The 14421-nt window shown below is 44.4% G+C and overlaps 1 protein-coding gene across 2 annotated transcripts in view; it reads right to left on the minus strand.

Annotated features, from left to right (window-relative positions):
• The window catches only part of prkcbb (protein kinase C, beta b), a 306409-nt gene that overhangs the window by 120474 nt on the left and 171514 nt on the right, over window positions 1-14421 (minus strand). For both annotated transcript variants that reach the window (XM_023957697.2, XM_023957696.2), the window contains exons 4-5: window positions 3275-3386; window positions 3039-3167 (exon numbers count right to left, since the gene is read on the minus strand). In XM_023957697.2, coding sequence (XP_023813465.1) covers window positions 3039-3167; window positions 3275-3386 — 241 coding nt within the window. The remainder of the gene's footprint in view (window positions 1-3038; window positions 3168-3274; window positions 3387-14421) is intronic.

Genomic DNA, 14421 nt, shown 5'->3' on the forward strand with positions numbered 1-14421 from the left:
TGATTTTGCTGACTACTCTGAGCGCGAATTAGCATGATATAACTGCCACAGCCCAAAAAGTTTTCACATGCGTTGTGAGTCATCTCACTTTTTTCCTATCTTTGATTTTGCTGAGATAAGTTTCAGTTTAGCGTGACAATGCTGCCATCAAACAGCCTGCTAATTGGTCCAGACTCCAACCAATCAGGTGTCTCTGTCTCATATTGACGGTGCTTGGAAGCAGACATGGACTTTGGACTTTGAGTCAGTTCTGTTCCAACGGGATTCTGCCATTTTTAACCATCCTGACCCGTTTCTCTCAGAGTAAAGTCAGGAAGGAGCAACAAAGCAGCTAAGATAAAACCGTGTTTTGTATTTATTTATGTCAGTGTAGAGACCAACGTGTTTAAAATGTCTGCAGCAGAAAGAAACGTCCGAGCTCCAACTCTATCCAGCAGGAAGTAACACTTTTTAAGATTTGTATATGAACTATTGTTTTATTTGAGTCAATAAATGTTAAAATATTAAGAGAAAATTGCAATTTTTTCATGACAAACGCTCACGAGTTCTAAAACATAAGACACTGTGAAAACTAACATAAAAGTTAAAAATGCTTCTTCTGTTAAATACATTGAGTCTGCTTTGGTGAGCCATCATTCTTTTGCTTATCACTGCTATTAATCTATTCCAAAACGATTCTGCAGCATAAAATACTATGTGCTTTAAATCTTTTATTGTTTTGTTTTAACAAACATATCTAAAAAAGAAATCAAACTTTTTAGAAATAATTTGCACTGCAGGATTTACAGATCACACACGGGCCTGTTGATTTAATGTCATCAGCTAAACTTAAACTAAATTTTGTTTGACAGTTTCAGGAGATCCTCAGCCATACATTCACAAAAATGACTTAATAAAATTTAATCAATGCTAAAAAAGAAAGAAAGAAAGAATTATTGTTAAAATGATTAAAAAAAATGAAAATGTAGTCATCCAAAGAGACAAAATTGAGGGTAAAAAGAGCTGGTTCAGCTCTCGAGCCTCTGTAGCAGACGCCATGTTAGATTAATATCGTGATTTTATTGGTTAGAATCTGGACTAATCAGCTGGCTGTTTGATGGCAGCGTTGTCAGCTAAACTGAAACTAATGTCAGCAAAGTCAAAGATAGGAAAAAAGTGAAATGACACACAATGCACGCAAAAACATGTGTTCTGCAAGCGCAAAAATAGTTTTTGAAAAAAAAAAATTTTGAAAGCAAAAAAAAAAAATTGAATAGCAAATAATTAAAATTTTCATTTGCAACTTAAAAATTTTTGTTTGCAACGCAGTAGCAGAAATACCACTCCACAGATTGCTGCGTAAACAGAAACACAACGACTAATGTGAACAAAACCACAACTCAGAGTTGCATTTGCTGATGTGAAAGGCTAAGCTGACTGAAATGCAAATATATATATGGTTTTATACAATATATAGTTTTTTTCTGTAATGTAGCTCAATGGGATTTGGGCTTTTGCTGCTGTCATAGTAGAAGACATGATAAGCGTAACTTCTCCTGTTTCCCCTTGATGAAAATAAGAAAAATATAGGGCCCAGGAGGCCTGATCAGGCTGCCCCCCAACGCCACAGTAGTTCTCTTTCGGAACACCACCTCATATCCCGGGAGCCGCCATAGCGAACGTGATCGCTCTAGCCCCATGGGCCGTGCGACCGACTGTCTAGGGTGTACCTGCCTTTACTCAACAATAGACAGGACAGCCTCCAGAAACCCTGTTACCCTGTTGTTCAATCGATCCAGGATGCATATTTTACCGCTGTTCCTGAAAACGTCACCTGCCCAAAGTTGAGTCGCTGACTGGTTGATGCCATGTGGCAACCTCGCCAGAGTTTGGATTTTTGGCCCGCTGCGGCACGCCACCCAAATTGCGCCATTGAAATTGCGCTGCTGCCAGATCTTTGCGCTGTGCCCTTCACTCAAATCGCACTGCTGTACTTCAGTTTGCTCCTGCACCATTGACTTAACATTAAAACTAGCCAACTCTGCCGCACGGATCGTGTTCAATGTGAACGTAGGTTCAAAAATATTATTAATATATGATAAATACACTGAACTAATATAATTCTCATAAAAGCAAACTTCAATGTGTGTTTTCTTTCTTCACTTTCGCACATAAATAGACGGAAAAATACTTATCTATAGCTTTAAAGCATATATATTAAACTCCCTCAATTTTATTCATCTGTCCTACAGTGTGAACCAGTGTTTTATTTTGAAAGCCCCTAAAGAGATAATTGACACATTTTAAAAACATGATCTTTTAAGCATCTGTTTTTATTTTTACTTCTTTGAGGAAAAATCAGAACTAGCAGTTTTTGAAAAAAAAATCAGTTTTATCACTGCAAGCAAATGATGCAAAATACAATAGGTGTTTTCTTTCTTCCTGTCTGCGTGCATGTAATTAAGATTACAATGATCCCCCCCTTATGATGTATAAAGCAACAAAGCAGCATAAAAAAACCAGAAAAATTTCAAAGCTTCCTTTTCCCCCCAAAAAATAGCATTCATCCGTCCTACAGTGCTTTATTTTGTCAAAGTCAAAAAAAGGACATTGGACACAATTAGATTTAAAAACTGTCTTCTTTTAAAATTTGTTAATTAAGTAAATCAAGAATAAAGGTTTTAGCAAATATATATATTGAGGGCTGTCTTATATCAGCCCTCAAAAATAAAACCCCTTTACAGTTTATAGCATACCTTTCATCAAACTAATCTTTGAAAAATGTTGTCAAACAAGTGAAACAGCATGTGATTCAAATCCCAAAGCATATTGAAAAATGCTGCAAAGGCGTTCAAGCTTTATCCACCTCAACTATTTTGTAAATTAAGCTAATTTCCTTTTGAATTTAGAGACTATATCCATAGATGTTGTCATGGGTTCAAGCAAAATCCAAAGCTGAGCCCTGAGTTCCAGCAGTGTCCTTCAGCTTCAGTATCCAACAGTAGAGGGAGACAAAAAGCCAACTTTGACCAACTCTCTGAGATAGCCTGAAGACTCACTGGTGACGGTGAGAACATTAGTCTTGACCTCGGCGGTGATCTGGATGCGACCTCTTCTCTCTGTGTGGTCTGTTCCACACAGGCTGGGCACATTGGCCACGCAGCGCTTGTGGATGTTCATCATGCAGTCTGTAGAAACAGTAAAAAGTTTATTGATGACATTTCCGGAAATTTAACATGAAAAGGGATGATTAAAAACGACAAAAAAGGAAAATCTGGAAAGAGGCAACACTTACGGTCACATCTCATGCCTTGGTGAATGAGGCCATACAGCAGAGAGCCACAGTGGTCACAGAAGGTGGGGCTGGAGTAGGTGTGGATCTTGAACTTGTGCTTTGCCCTTGGATCCTGCAGGCAATAAAAGGGATTAAACAGAGTTCTATCAATGTATATACAAGGTATTAATCTTATATTTATCAATAATTTCACATGTTTGATAAATTATTGCATTTTTTACCAGTATTTAAAACAAATTACATTTTCTGTCAAATAACATTGTGCTATTAGGCTGATCAGATTTTTTATGATTCACTCCATAACTTATGTTAAACACTGTAAAGCCCACTATATTATAAAATTGACTAAACAATTTACATTTTTTGAATTATGCTTTTTAAACCCTTGTATACCTTGTCTACAACATAATTTTACGATATCATTTTTTAATGAGATCTAGATGGTGTCAGTTATGAGTCTTTGGGTGATTTGGTAAGTTTTGTTCACAACAATGTTACCGGTAGTTTAAGATGCAACAATATTGAGATCAGTGTTCTGGAAAAAGCACTTTATTTACCCACTGAATCATATTTGATACACACATTTTCAATGCAATTCAATTTTATTTACATAGCCTAATATTACAGCAATAGTCGTCTCAATGGGCTTCATACTGGTAATTATATAAGAACATAAAATCATAATGAAAAAAATTAAATGGCTAAACTAAACTAAACAGACTAAGCTAAATTAAGAATCCCTGCTCTTAGACCCTCCTTCTCGGTTAGCAAAAACTCCTAAAAAAAAGGGATTCCGGAAAAAAAAGAAGAAACCTCAGGGATGTCCGTATGAAGGCGGTATCCTCTCCCAGGACTCTTAGAGAAGAATTACAACAAAGCAATGTGTTGTAATTGTATTATAGAGATTTAATTATCAAAAAATGTTACATTTTTTCAATACAGTGAGTTGTCATTTAAAAAAAATTAATAGAAAGAAACAAGTAATTTTTACTTTAAATTTCAGAAAATTAGCTAAACTTTTCCTGCCAAAAGTGTTTTTGCGGTTTTATGGAAACAGCCACTGAAATGAGCAGGGAAAGCCTTCTACTGCCCCTAGTGGAATAATGAGGGACTACAGTGCAGACAACATGGCCAAATCATGTACAAAGGGTTTTTAGAGAAAGTCTGGATCATGCAAATGAAATAGGGGTCTCAGAAATGTGTATGGTTACACAGGGTTGATTTAATTTTGCACTGCTTTATAAAACTATTGGCCTCTAGAGACCATCAGGATAAAGATTTCAACAATACAATATGAAAATGATAAATTGTCGTTTTGTTGCAGGTAAAGAGGCTTAGCTGAGAAATCTTGTGAAAAAACAAAAAAAAAGGATAATCAAAGTTGTAAACTTTTGGAATTACACTCAATTGTCCTTGCTGCTTTAAAAGTAATTTAGCTGATTTTCTTTCTATTTTGGAACTAAATAATCACAGAAGGCATGTGCATTACTGTAATACGTCAACTGTCAGGTATTCTTTGAAATAATAAATGTGGAATTTTTAAATATTCTTTTAAATAATGACTTATGGTGCTTTGTTTATAAACATTTAGAGTACTTGTACGAGCAAGCCTGAGCTCCACCTAAGACTCCCACTCAGATCATCTTTTGTTCGCAGTGGTCTTTTAATTGTGATTATTCTGTTTTTAGCCAAATAAAAAAAAAAACATGTTTTCTAGGACATAGTTTCTGCTGAGCAGTAATAGTACATTAGAAACTCAGATTTGAAATGTGAGTGGGATCATTGTCACTGAGCCACCATATCCCCACTTCCTGTCATCCATCTGTTATATGCTCTCCTGCTACCTTACAGCACCTCACACCCAACTTAACATTACCGGTGCAACAAAAATGGTGAACAATATTGGAGCATATTCTACCGGAACACAAGATGATTATAGGATGTTGGAAAAAAGATACCAAAAATTTTAATGCAGCTGTGTTAAATCTCAACTTTACCTCAGCGCCTATCACAAAAACATCTCCACAGACTGAACTTCGACTCAGAAAGCTGTATTTCCTTTCCATCCTCTTAGTTTTTTGTCTTTTTCAGACTCAGCTAGAACACCAACCAGAGTCCTAATATTTCTATGCAACTGCATCCATTAAATACTTCTTATTAAATTTGGATGATATGTTAAAGCATATCCACAGGCAATTTTATTTTACTTTTTTTATGGGTTCACAACCGGTGTAACCCTTGTGCTATCCTAGGCACTTTAACATTGGGAGTTGGGTCATCTAAACTAAAGGGAAGATCGGGCCTAAAAAATCCAACCCGACCCGACACTGGCCCGCGGGCATTAAAGCCGAACCTGGCCCGAACCCGACCAATTACTTTCATTTTCAGGCCCAAGCCCGAAGCAAACCCGAAATTTCAACTTATCCCATAGTATTTTTGGCAGAAAAAAACGCAAGATTTCTTAAGGTTAAAATATCTACTTATTTTTATGATCATGATAAATGCATTTGCACAACGAAATAACGCTGGAACACAGAAGTGGCCAGACAAAGATAGTGAGAGATCTTGATGCGCACTCGCTTAATTACGCAGAGAAATACTGCAGCCGCGGCGGTGCGTGTTTGCCTTTTCCGTTCCCCTGTCTTAAGTTTATCCTTGACTTCTTGCTGCTCCATATCGAGGATACATAAACAAAATAGATGCTCGGGCTCGGGGTCCGCGGCAGGCGGCTCGGGCTCGGGGTCCGCGGCAGGCGGCTCGGGCTCGGGGTCCGCGGCAGGCGGCTCGGCGTCGGGGTCCGCGGCAGGCGGCTCGGCGTCGGGGTCCGCGGCAGGCGGCTCGGCGTCGGGGTCCGCGGCAGGCGGCTCGGCGTCGGGGTCCGCGGCAGGCGGCTCGGCGTCGGGGTCCGCGGCAGGCGGCTCGGCGTCGGGGTCCGCGGCAGGCGGCTCGGAGTCGGGGTCCGCGACAGGCGGCTCGGCGTCGGGGTCCGCGGCAGGCGGCTCGGCGTCAGGGTTCGCGGCAGGCGGCTCGGCGTCAGGGTCCGCGGCAGGCGGCTCGGAGACAGGGTCCGCTGCAGGCGGCTCGGAGACAGGGTCCGCTGCAGGCGGCTGGGGCTCGGGGTCCGCGGCAGGCGGCTCGGGTTGGGGGTCCGCGGCAGGAACGGATCGAGGTGCGTCCGGCAACCTCCTCGGAGCCGGAACGGGTCGTGGTGGACCCAGCACAGTCCTCGGAGCCGGAACGGGACGGGGTGCATCCGGGACCCTCCTAGGAGCCGGAACGGGACAGGGTGCCTCCGGGACCCTCCTAGGAGCCGGAACGGGACGGGGTGCCTCCGGGACCCTCCTAGGAGCCGGAACGGGACGGGGTGCCTCCGGGTTCACCTCCGGGACCAGGGCGGGACGTCGAGAAGGGCGGCGGCGATGACGGCGGCCCCCTCTTACAGCCAGTCGACTCCCATTGAAGAAGGAGGCTGGGGGCTGACCCTCCAAAGTCCACTGGGGCTCGACCCCCACCTCCTCCAGGTAAGGGTCCTCCCACAGCCACAGGTCCTGGTCCAGAGGGTCCAGGAAGGCCCGTGGCTGGAGAATGTCCAGCTCCATCCAGGAGTTTGGGGAGGGCTTGCGGTGAGGGCGGCGGTGACGTGGTCGACCCCCCCTTACGGCCAGGCGACTCCCCTTGAAGTCCCTGTAGACCTGGGAAGAGCCAGAGGTCCAGGAGACAGGTCCCCTCTGCTGGGTACTGGTAAGGCTGGTCCATAATGTCACAGTGGGGAAAGGGATCACTGAACTACAAAAACCCATCAGGACACATGTCCCATAATGCATTGTTTTGTAGTCTGTAGGGCAGCTTTCAGTCAGTTCAGTACTAAATTTCCAGCTGCGTTCGCTCAGGTTGGTGCCTTGCTCCCACCCCTTTCTCGTGATATTTTTGTTTTGATTGACAGGTGATTTTAGAGCGAAAACAAAAATATACGTCTCACACCAGGTGATCTGTGCAGCGTTGCGTCCATCTGGGTGATCTCAAATTATTGTGCATCTTGGCTGCACCTATTTGGTGTCGTCAACATGAATTTCCATCCCCTAATGTTTACATACATTTAAGTATTGTTTGAAACTGTGAAATGACCGAAAGGTTACTACGGTAATCACTTTGTTTCTAAAAACTTTTTTTTATTCTAAATGTATGGTATTTTGTTTACTATTTGTACTGTCATGACAGCGATGGTGCTGTCAGTTTACCTTCTTGTTGCATCTTCAAAAGGGCAGAATAAAATGTGACACTAAATTTGAAACAGCACATTGTAATTTCTGCATCTAATATTAAAGTACTTATTCGTAATACAGTGGAAATTAGTAGATTTGGTTAGCATGTTGATTTAAGGTATGCGCCCCTAAATTTTCTGGTTGTGCCCCTAAAATTTTCAGTTGGGGGCCACAGTGCTCCTAGTGAAAAAAGTTAGTCTGGAGCCCTGGCTTATTTAGAGTTTTGTTGGGAAGACCAAAGAGAAGAGCATTACAATAGTCATTACAATATATTTATTAAAAAAGTCAGCGAAAGAGAAGCCCCGCCCGACCCGACCTGAATTTCGGGTCGGGTTCTGACTCGGCTTCTGGCTTAAGATCTTACATCTAATTAAGATCTTACATCTAATCTAAACCCACTAAACAGTGCGCTGAACCTTTTTTCTTCAATGATTTGTGAACCTCACTGGTGTCCATGGATTACATGAAATCTTTCCACCTTAATCCACCTTTGTCATGGTAGGGAGAACACGTCAATGTAAGGGTGGGGTCATCTAAGATAGCACAAGGGTTAATCAATAAATTCAAGCATTTTAAGGAGTAAAAATGAACTTAGTATAGCACTGAAAATTCTAAAAATTGTTTTTCTTCTTCAGATACAGAAAACCCAGCATGTGAAAGCAGAAGTAAACCTAAAAAACAAAACAAAAAAAGAGTTTTGACAGTTGTGTGTGTAAATGACATCTGCAACCACATCTCAGTGGGAATCCACACCTGCCTCTGTGGTTGCACTGATGGCCACTGCGAGGCTGCTTACTCATGCGTAGGTGGGTGCACACGCCCACACATCCACCTCAGGCGTGCAGCAGCGCAGGCACTCCTCGCTGCACAACTTACAAAAGCTTCCACCGAGGTAATCCATTTTAGTTATTTTTGACATCTGGATATTCACGACTCATCTCATGAGCTGAGAGAATGAGATGATTACTTTCTTCCTTTCCTCCACACCTGTCCTAGAAAATAATGCTCCAATTAGGCTGCTAGTGCCGGAATTATACCCACCTTTCCCGGAGGTCCCTTCAGTCCTGTGTGCGTATTGCATAACTGTTTTGCATGTTTTACTCTGGTGGTTCCTTGCTTTTCTCAAGGACAATTTCTGTTTGTATTGTGGATTTTTCTGTTCTTTTTAGAGAAAAAAAAAAGTAATAACGAGCAGCAGGGAGAGGGATGAGGGCTGCCAGCTTCTTCATGAGCGACTGGGATTGAAAATATTTGTCTTCGACGCCAGAAAACACAGACATTGTGTGTCTGCCTCCAACCTTAAGCTGCATTCACACTGAACACAATTTGCGTGTCAGGAGCAGCCAGTTTAAATGTTAAGTCAATAGTACATGTCATCTGTGGTACTGCAGCACGATTTAAATGTCCAATCAACCAATCAGTGACTTTGCCATGGGCATGTGACTCCATCAGCAGGTAGAACACATGCAATGGTCAATGTGATCAATCCGATGGTTCTCATCCTGAACTTCCATCTATCCATCAATTCTTTTAACCCACTGTATCCCTTTCGGGGCAAGGGTGTTGCCAGAGCCTGTCCTGGCTACTGTTGGGCGAAGGCAGGTTTCTCTTCTTTGCTGGACAGGTTTCTAGTTGGTAGCAGGGCCCACGTGGATGGAGCGAGCAATGGCGGCCACCGGGAGGCGAGTTTGCCGGCAGACAGAGAGCCACTGTGCCATGCAGGAGGCAGCCTGTTTGGGCCTCCTGAACTTCCAGAAATTATTCTTATTTATCCATTCATTCATCTTCTTAACCTATTTTGTCCCTTTCAGAGTCACAGGGCTGCCGGAGCCTATTCCGGCCACTCATGGGCAAAGGCAGGGGACATCCTGGACAGGTCGCCAGTCTGTTGCAGTGCCACACATGACACACCCATGCACACTCACATTCACACCTAGGGACAATTTTGATTAACCAATTAACCTCTGAAGCATGTTCACGGAGACCTCCGAGAAAACCCACACATGCATGAAGAGAACATCCAAACTTCACACAGGAAGGTCCGCTATTGGTGTTTTGTTCCAGATCCCCCAGCCAGAAAATTATAAGTAAACAGGCACTTAATAATATTCGCAAAAATATTGAAAGCACATTTAAAATATCATCTCGCTCTATGCTGAAAGCTTTGTTTGTTTACAATAGAACTCGATATTTCTTCTTCGACAACCGTTTCCGGTATTTTAGATACTAGTTCTGCCCATGTCAAAATGATTTATTCCGATCAAAACTGTGGCATATGCAAACATTTGTTATAACCTGACGACGTTTTTCTGCCAATGTACACAGTTCAATTCTAATCCAATCTTTGATCAGATCAAAGACATTTTGCACATGTAACCGCAGCTCCTGTTATAGAACATTTGTTGGGTGAAGGTTTATAAAGATCCCTGCTCACCTAATGTTAGAAGTCAGAACTCTGTCTCCTCCTCTGGTATACGGCAGGGGCATCCCAAGAGTTCCAGCCATACTAAAACTCCCAGCAACCCCTAGCGCACACTTCCTGGAAGCCGCACACCTGACTCTCGTTCATTCATCGAACACAGAATTCTCAAGCTCTGCACTAAGTGAAACTGAGTGCGAAGTATTGTTTGTGCCACCTTGCCTTCATTATCGAGCGTTATACTGTATTTGGACCTGATCTTCTGTTTCCTGACCCTGTACCTCACTCTGTTTGCCTGCCGCCTGCCCAGACTCTCGCCCAGAGTTTCACTACCCTGTCTCTCCTCGAATAATCTTATACTGTTATCAACTGCCTGACCCTGATTTACCTTTGTGGACTTTTAGCTGAGCTAATAAACCTACTGCATTTGGATCCAGGCATCCCCTTGTTCTTGTGACAGGAAAGGCAGTTTGACAGGAGAGGTGGAGTTGTTGCCGGCTCAATACGAGGACCTGCGAGAGGCCTTTAATAAGCAGTGTGCCAAACAGCTCCCTCCACACCGGTCTTATCCCCACCCGATGACGGGTGTTCCCACTTTCTCAACATGAGTCTGATGCCATGCAGGCCTATATCCTATAGGAGTTAGCAAAGGGGCTCATCCGAACATCTACTTTTCCAGCCTCAGCCGGTTTCTTCTTTGTCAAGAAGAAAAATGGTGGTCTGAGGCTGTGTATCCACTACCGCAGCCTTAATGACGTGACTGTTAAATACCGTTAACTCCTGCCTCTGGTTCCTGCAGCTCTGGATCAGCTCCGCACAGCACACTTCTTCCCAAAACTGGACTGTTGAGTGCCTAGAACCTCATCCACATTTGAGCATGAAATGAATGGAAGACCACCTTTTCAACCAACTCAGGACATTACAAGAATCTGGTCATGCCCTTTGGTTTCTGTAATGCCCCCTCTGTGTTCCAGGCGTTTGTTAACGATGTCTGCTGCAACACTTCGTAGTCGTCTACATCAACAGCATCCTGATCTACTCAGGCACATTGGAGGAACATGTTGCGCATGCCCGGCGGCTGAGTTTTACAAGACCTCAGTTTCTTTTCTTGGTTAGGTGATCAGTGCTGGGGGCGTGGCGATTGACCAGGGCAAGATGGAGGCGGTGCTGCAGTGGCCTCAGCCGACCACAGTGAAGGAGCTGCAGCGGTTCCTCGGGTTTGCAAATTTCTACCGTAGTTTAATTAGCGGCTTCAGCATGCTAAAGGGCTCTCCCAAACACCTGCTCTGGACTCTGGCAGCCACGGAGGCATTCCAGATGCTGAAACAGCACTTTACCCAGGCGTCCATCCAATTTATGGTGAAGGTGGACGCCTGTAACACAGGGGTCGGAGCCGTTCTCTCACAGCGTTATGGTCAGTCAGCCAAGATGTTCCCGTGCACCTAGTTCTCCCGGAAACCTAACACCACAGGACGGAACTATGACGTCGGCGAGCGGGAACTGCTGGCCTTGAAGGAGGCATTTTCTCAGAATGGAGGCGTTGGCTTTAAGGGTCTGCTCAACCCTTTTTGTTCCTGACTAACCAAAAAGTAACCTTGAATATATTAAATCCGCCAAGCGGTTGAACCCACAAAAAGCATGTTGGCTCTATTCTTCTTACGCTTTCAGCTTTAGATGACCTATAACCCAGGCTCCAAGAACGGAAAAGAAGATGCTTTCTCATCTATACGAAACCTCTGAGGAGCAACCAGTCGCACCTGAACACTTCTTGCTTTCATTGCTGATCATGGTACCTGTACAGTGGGACATAATGACAAAGTTGGCGGAACAAAACACAACTGAGGCTCCACCTCCATCCTGTCCAGCTGAAAAGGTGAACGTCCCATCGGCAACAGGTTCTCAACCTTGTGCATGACTTTTTGCAGCCGGACAACAAGGTATGGCCAGCACACAAGCATTAACAACAAACTCTTTCTTTTGGCCCACACTGCAGGCTGATGTAGTCTAGTACGTGACCCGATGTGTATCCTGCCAAATGGCTAAGGCGCCTCGACAGCCTCCAGATGGACTCCTGCATCAACTGCCCATACCACGACGTCCCTGGTTGCACATTGCTGTGGACTTCATCACAGATCTACCCCGTTCAAGAGGTACCACTTTGCCTAAGCTTCCCACAGCACTGGAAACAGCAGAAAGACTGATAGACCACATGTTCGGGCACTATAGTCTCCTGGAGGACATCATGTCAGACTGTGGACCCCAGTTCACCTCATGTGTTAGGCACGAGATGGGCAAAGGTCAGGGCATTTATGTAGGTCTCAGCTCCAGCTACCATCCTCAGTCTAACGGCCAAGTAGAGCGCCTGAACCAGGAAATCATGCGGTTCCTCCACACGTGTTTTAGTCATCATCAGGAGGATTAGAGCCAATTCTTGGTTTGGGCCAAATACGCCCACAACTCCCTTAAGAAGGCGTCCATAGGGTTCTCTCCTTTTCAGTGTGTGCTGGGGGTGCAACCCCCGTTCTTTCCCTGGGCAGGAGAACGCACAGAGTTACCAGCTGTGGACGAGTGGTTCCGCCACTGTGGGGAGACGTGGGAGGCAGCTCATGTGCAGCTCCGACAGGCCGTCCGCTGGACCCAAGAGCAGGCCAACTGGCGCAGACAGGAAGGTCCTGATCTGGCCAAGCCAGTGGATATGGCTCCCCTGCAAGGAACTCAGTCCCAGGTACATGGGGCCGTTCAAAAAAAAAAAAAATCACCCCTCTGTCTTTTCATCTTTAGTTGCCTCCTGAATACTGCATCTCACCCACCTTCCACGTCTCATTGCTGAAACCAGCCGGTGGACTCCTGGATGGGGGTTCATGGTCAGAACCCGCTAACGTTAGCATGCCCCTCTTGATGGCGGATGGGGAGGTGGCCTATGTTGTCAGGGAGATTCTGGAATCCAGGCGCCCGAAAGGCGTTGGCTTCAATATCTGGTGGAATGGGAGGGGTACGGCCCAGAGGAACACTCCTGGAGGGAGGGCCCCTCGTTTCTGGAGCCGATCGCAGGAGGGGGGCTCTGTCAGAAGTCAGAACTCTGTCTCCTCCTCTGGCCACCGGCAAGAGCCGTCCCCAGAGTTTTAGCCATACTACAACTCCAGGCAACCCCCACTGCACACTTCCTGGAAGCCGCACACCTGACTCTAATTCATTCATCAACCACAGCATACTCAAGCTCTGCACTAAATGAAGCTCAGTGCGAAATGTTTGTTTGTGCCACTCTGCCTTCATTACCAAACTTTGTAACTTATATATGAGATACATTTGCAGTGTTTCACACAGTGATCATAAAATAAAATTAATTTTACCATTTTATTACAATGAAAGGCGTATCCATATTCAGGGAGAGTTTTTTCTGAGTCATACTCTCAGGAAAAAAAAACGTGTTTCAGTAAAATATCACGATATGTATACATATTTTATCGCCAGACTTGCCAATACATACCCCTAGGGTTAAGTACATCATTTGATTGACACGTCATTGCACATGCGTGTTTAATTTCACACATTCTTAGCACACATTCTTTCTAACGTTGGAAAGCTGCTACCTGTACCTGTGCTGTGACCTTCAGTCATGAGCGACTGTTCATTCAAACAGAAGTTGGTGTTTGGCTTCTCTGGAATCTCTACCAATGCCCTTCTGTGTGTTGCTCATGTATTGATCCATGTGCCTGCTTATGCCACTGTGATTGTTACTGGATTCTGTTCAGGGAGGTTGCTTTGTTCTTTCCTCAGAGAAACCAGCCATTGAGTATTGCTGTTATGAGCTGCGTTTTTCTCCCATTACTTTTCCAGTCCTGTTCAGTTTCCACCCTAGGTCTGCTCTGGTGTTTTGACCCTGCCACTGAGCGTAAATTTTCACAGGTTGAGTTGCGAAAAACCTGTTTATCTGTCCAGCTTGATTGTCTCATGTGTACCTCTTTAGGCGGCTGCTCAAGGCCATGAGCCTTTGTTTGGCAGTTTCCAGTGCTTCAGGTATGGGTACCTGGTTGTATCTCTGAGGTACTTGCTTTTTTATTGCACATCTTTGGGCTTTTGGTAGCTGACTCACATCCCTCTGTCAGCTTCCCAAGTTCAGGTTGGGAGTGTGGTATACAGTGATCCCTTGCTATATCACGGTTTACTTTTCATGGTTTCGCTACTTCACGGATTTGGATTGTGCATTGTGTTCTGCATTCTGATTGGCTAAAAAGTCACACAGCGAGTAGCTCAAGAATGGGACCCTTTGATGAGCCGTTCATTACAGTTCTCCAACATAATCGATGGGGGCATGTCGGTGTATAAGAATCTTTAGCAAAGAAGAAAAAAGAGCGACAACAACTGCCTATCACTATGTTCCTCTCCCGAACAAACACACCTGCAGCTGCACCGCGGGCTTCAAAAGGAAAAAACGCTGCAGAGGATGCAGCGGCTCAGTACGAAGA

This window comes from Oryzias latipes, chromosome 8, assembly GCF_053564925.1.
Source record: "Oryzias latipes strain Hd-rR chromosome 8, Olatipes_Hd-rR_3.1".
NCBI classification, from domain to species: Eukaryota; Metazoa; Chordata; class Actinopteri; order Beloniformes; family Adrianichthyidae; genus Oryzias; species Oryzias latipes.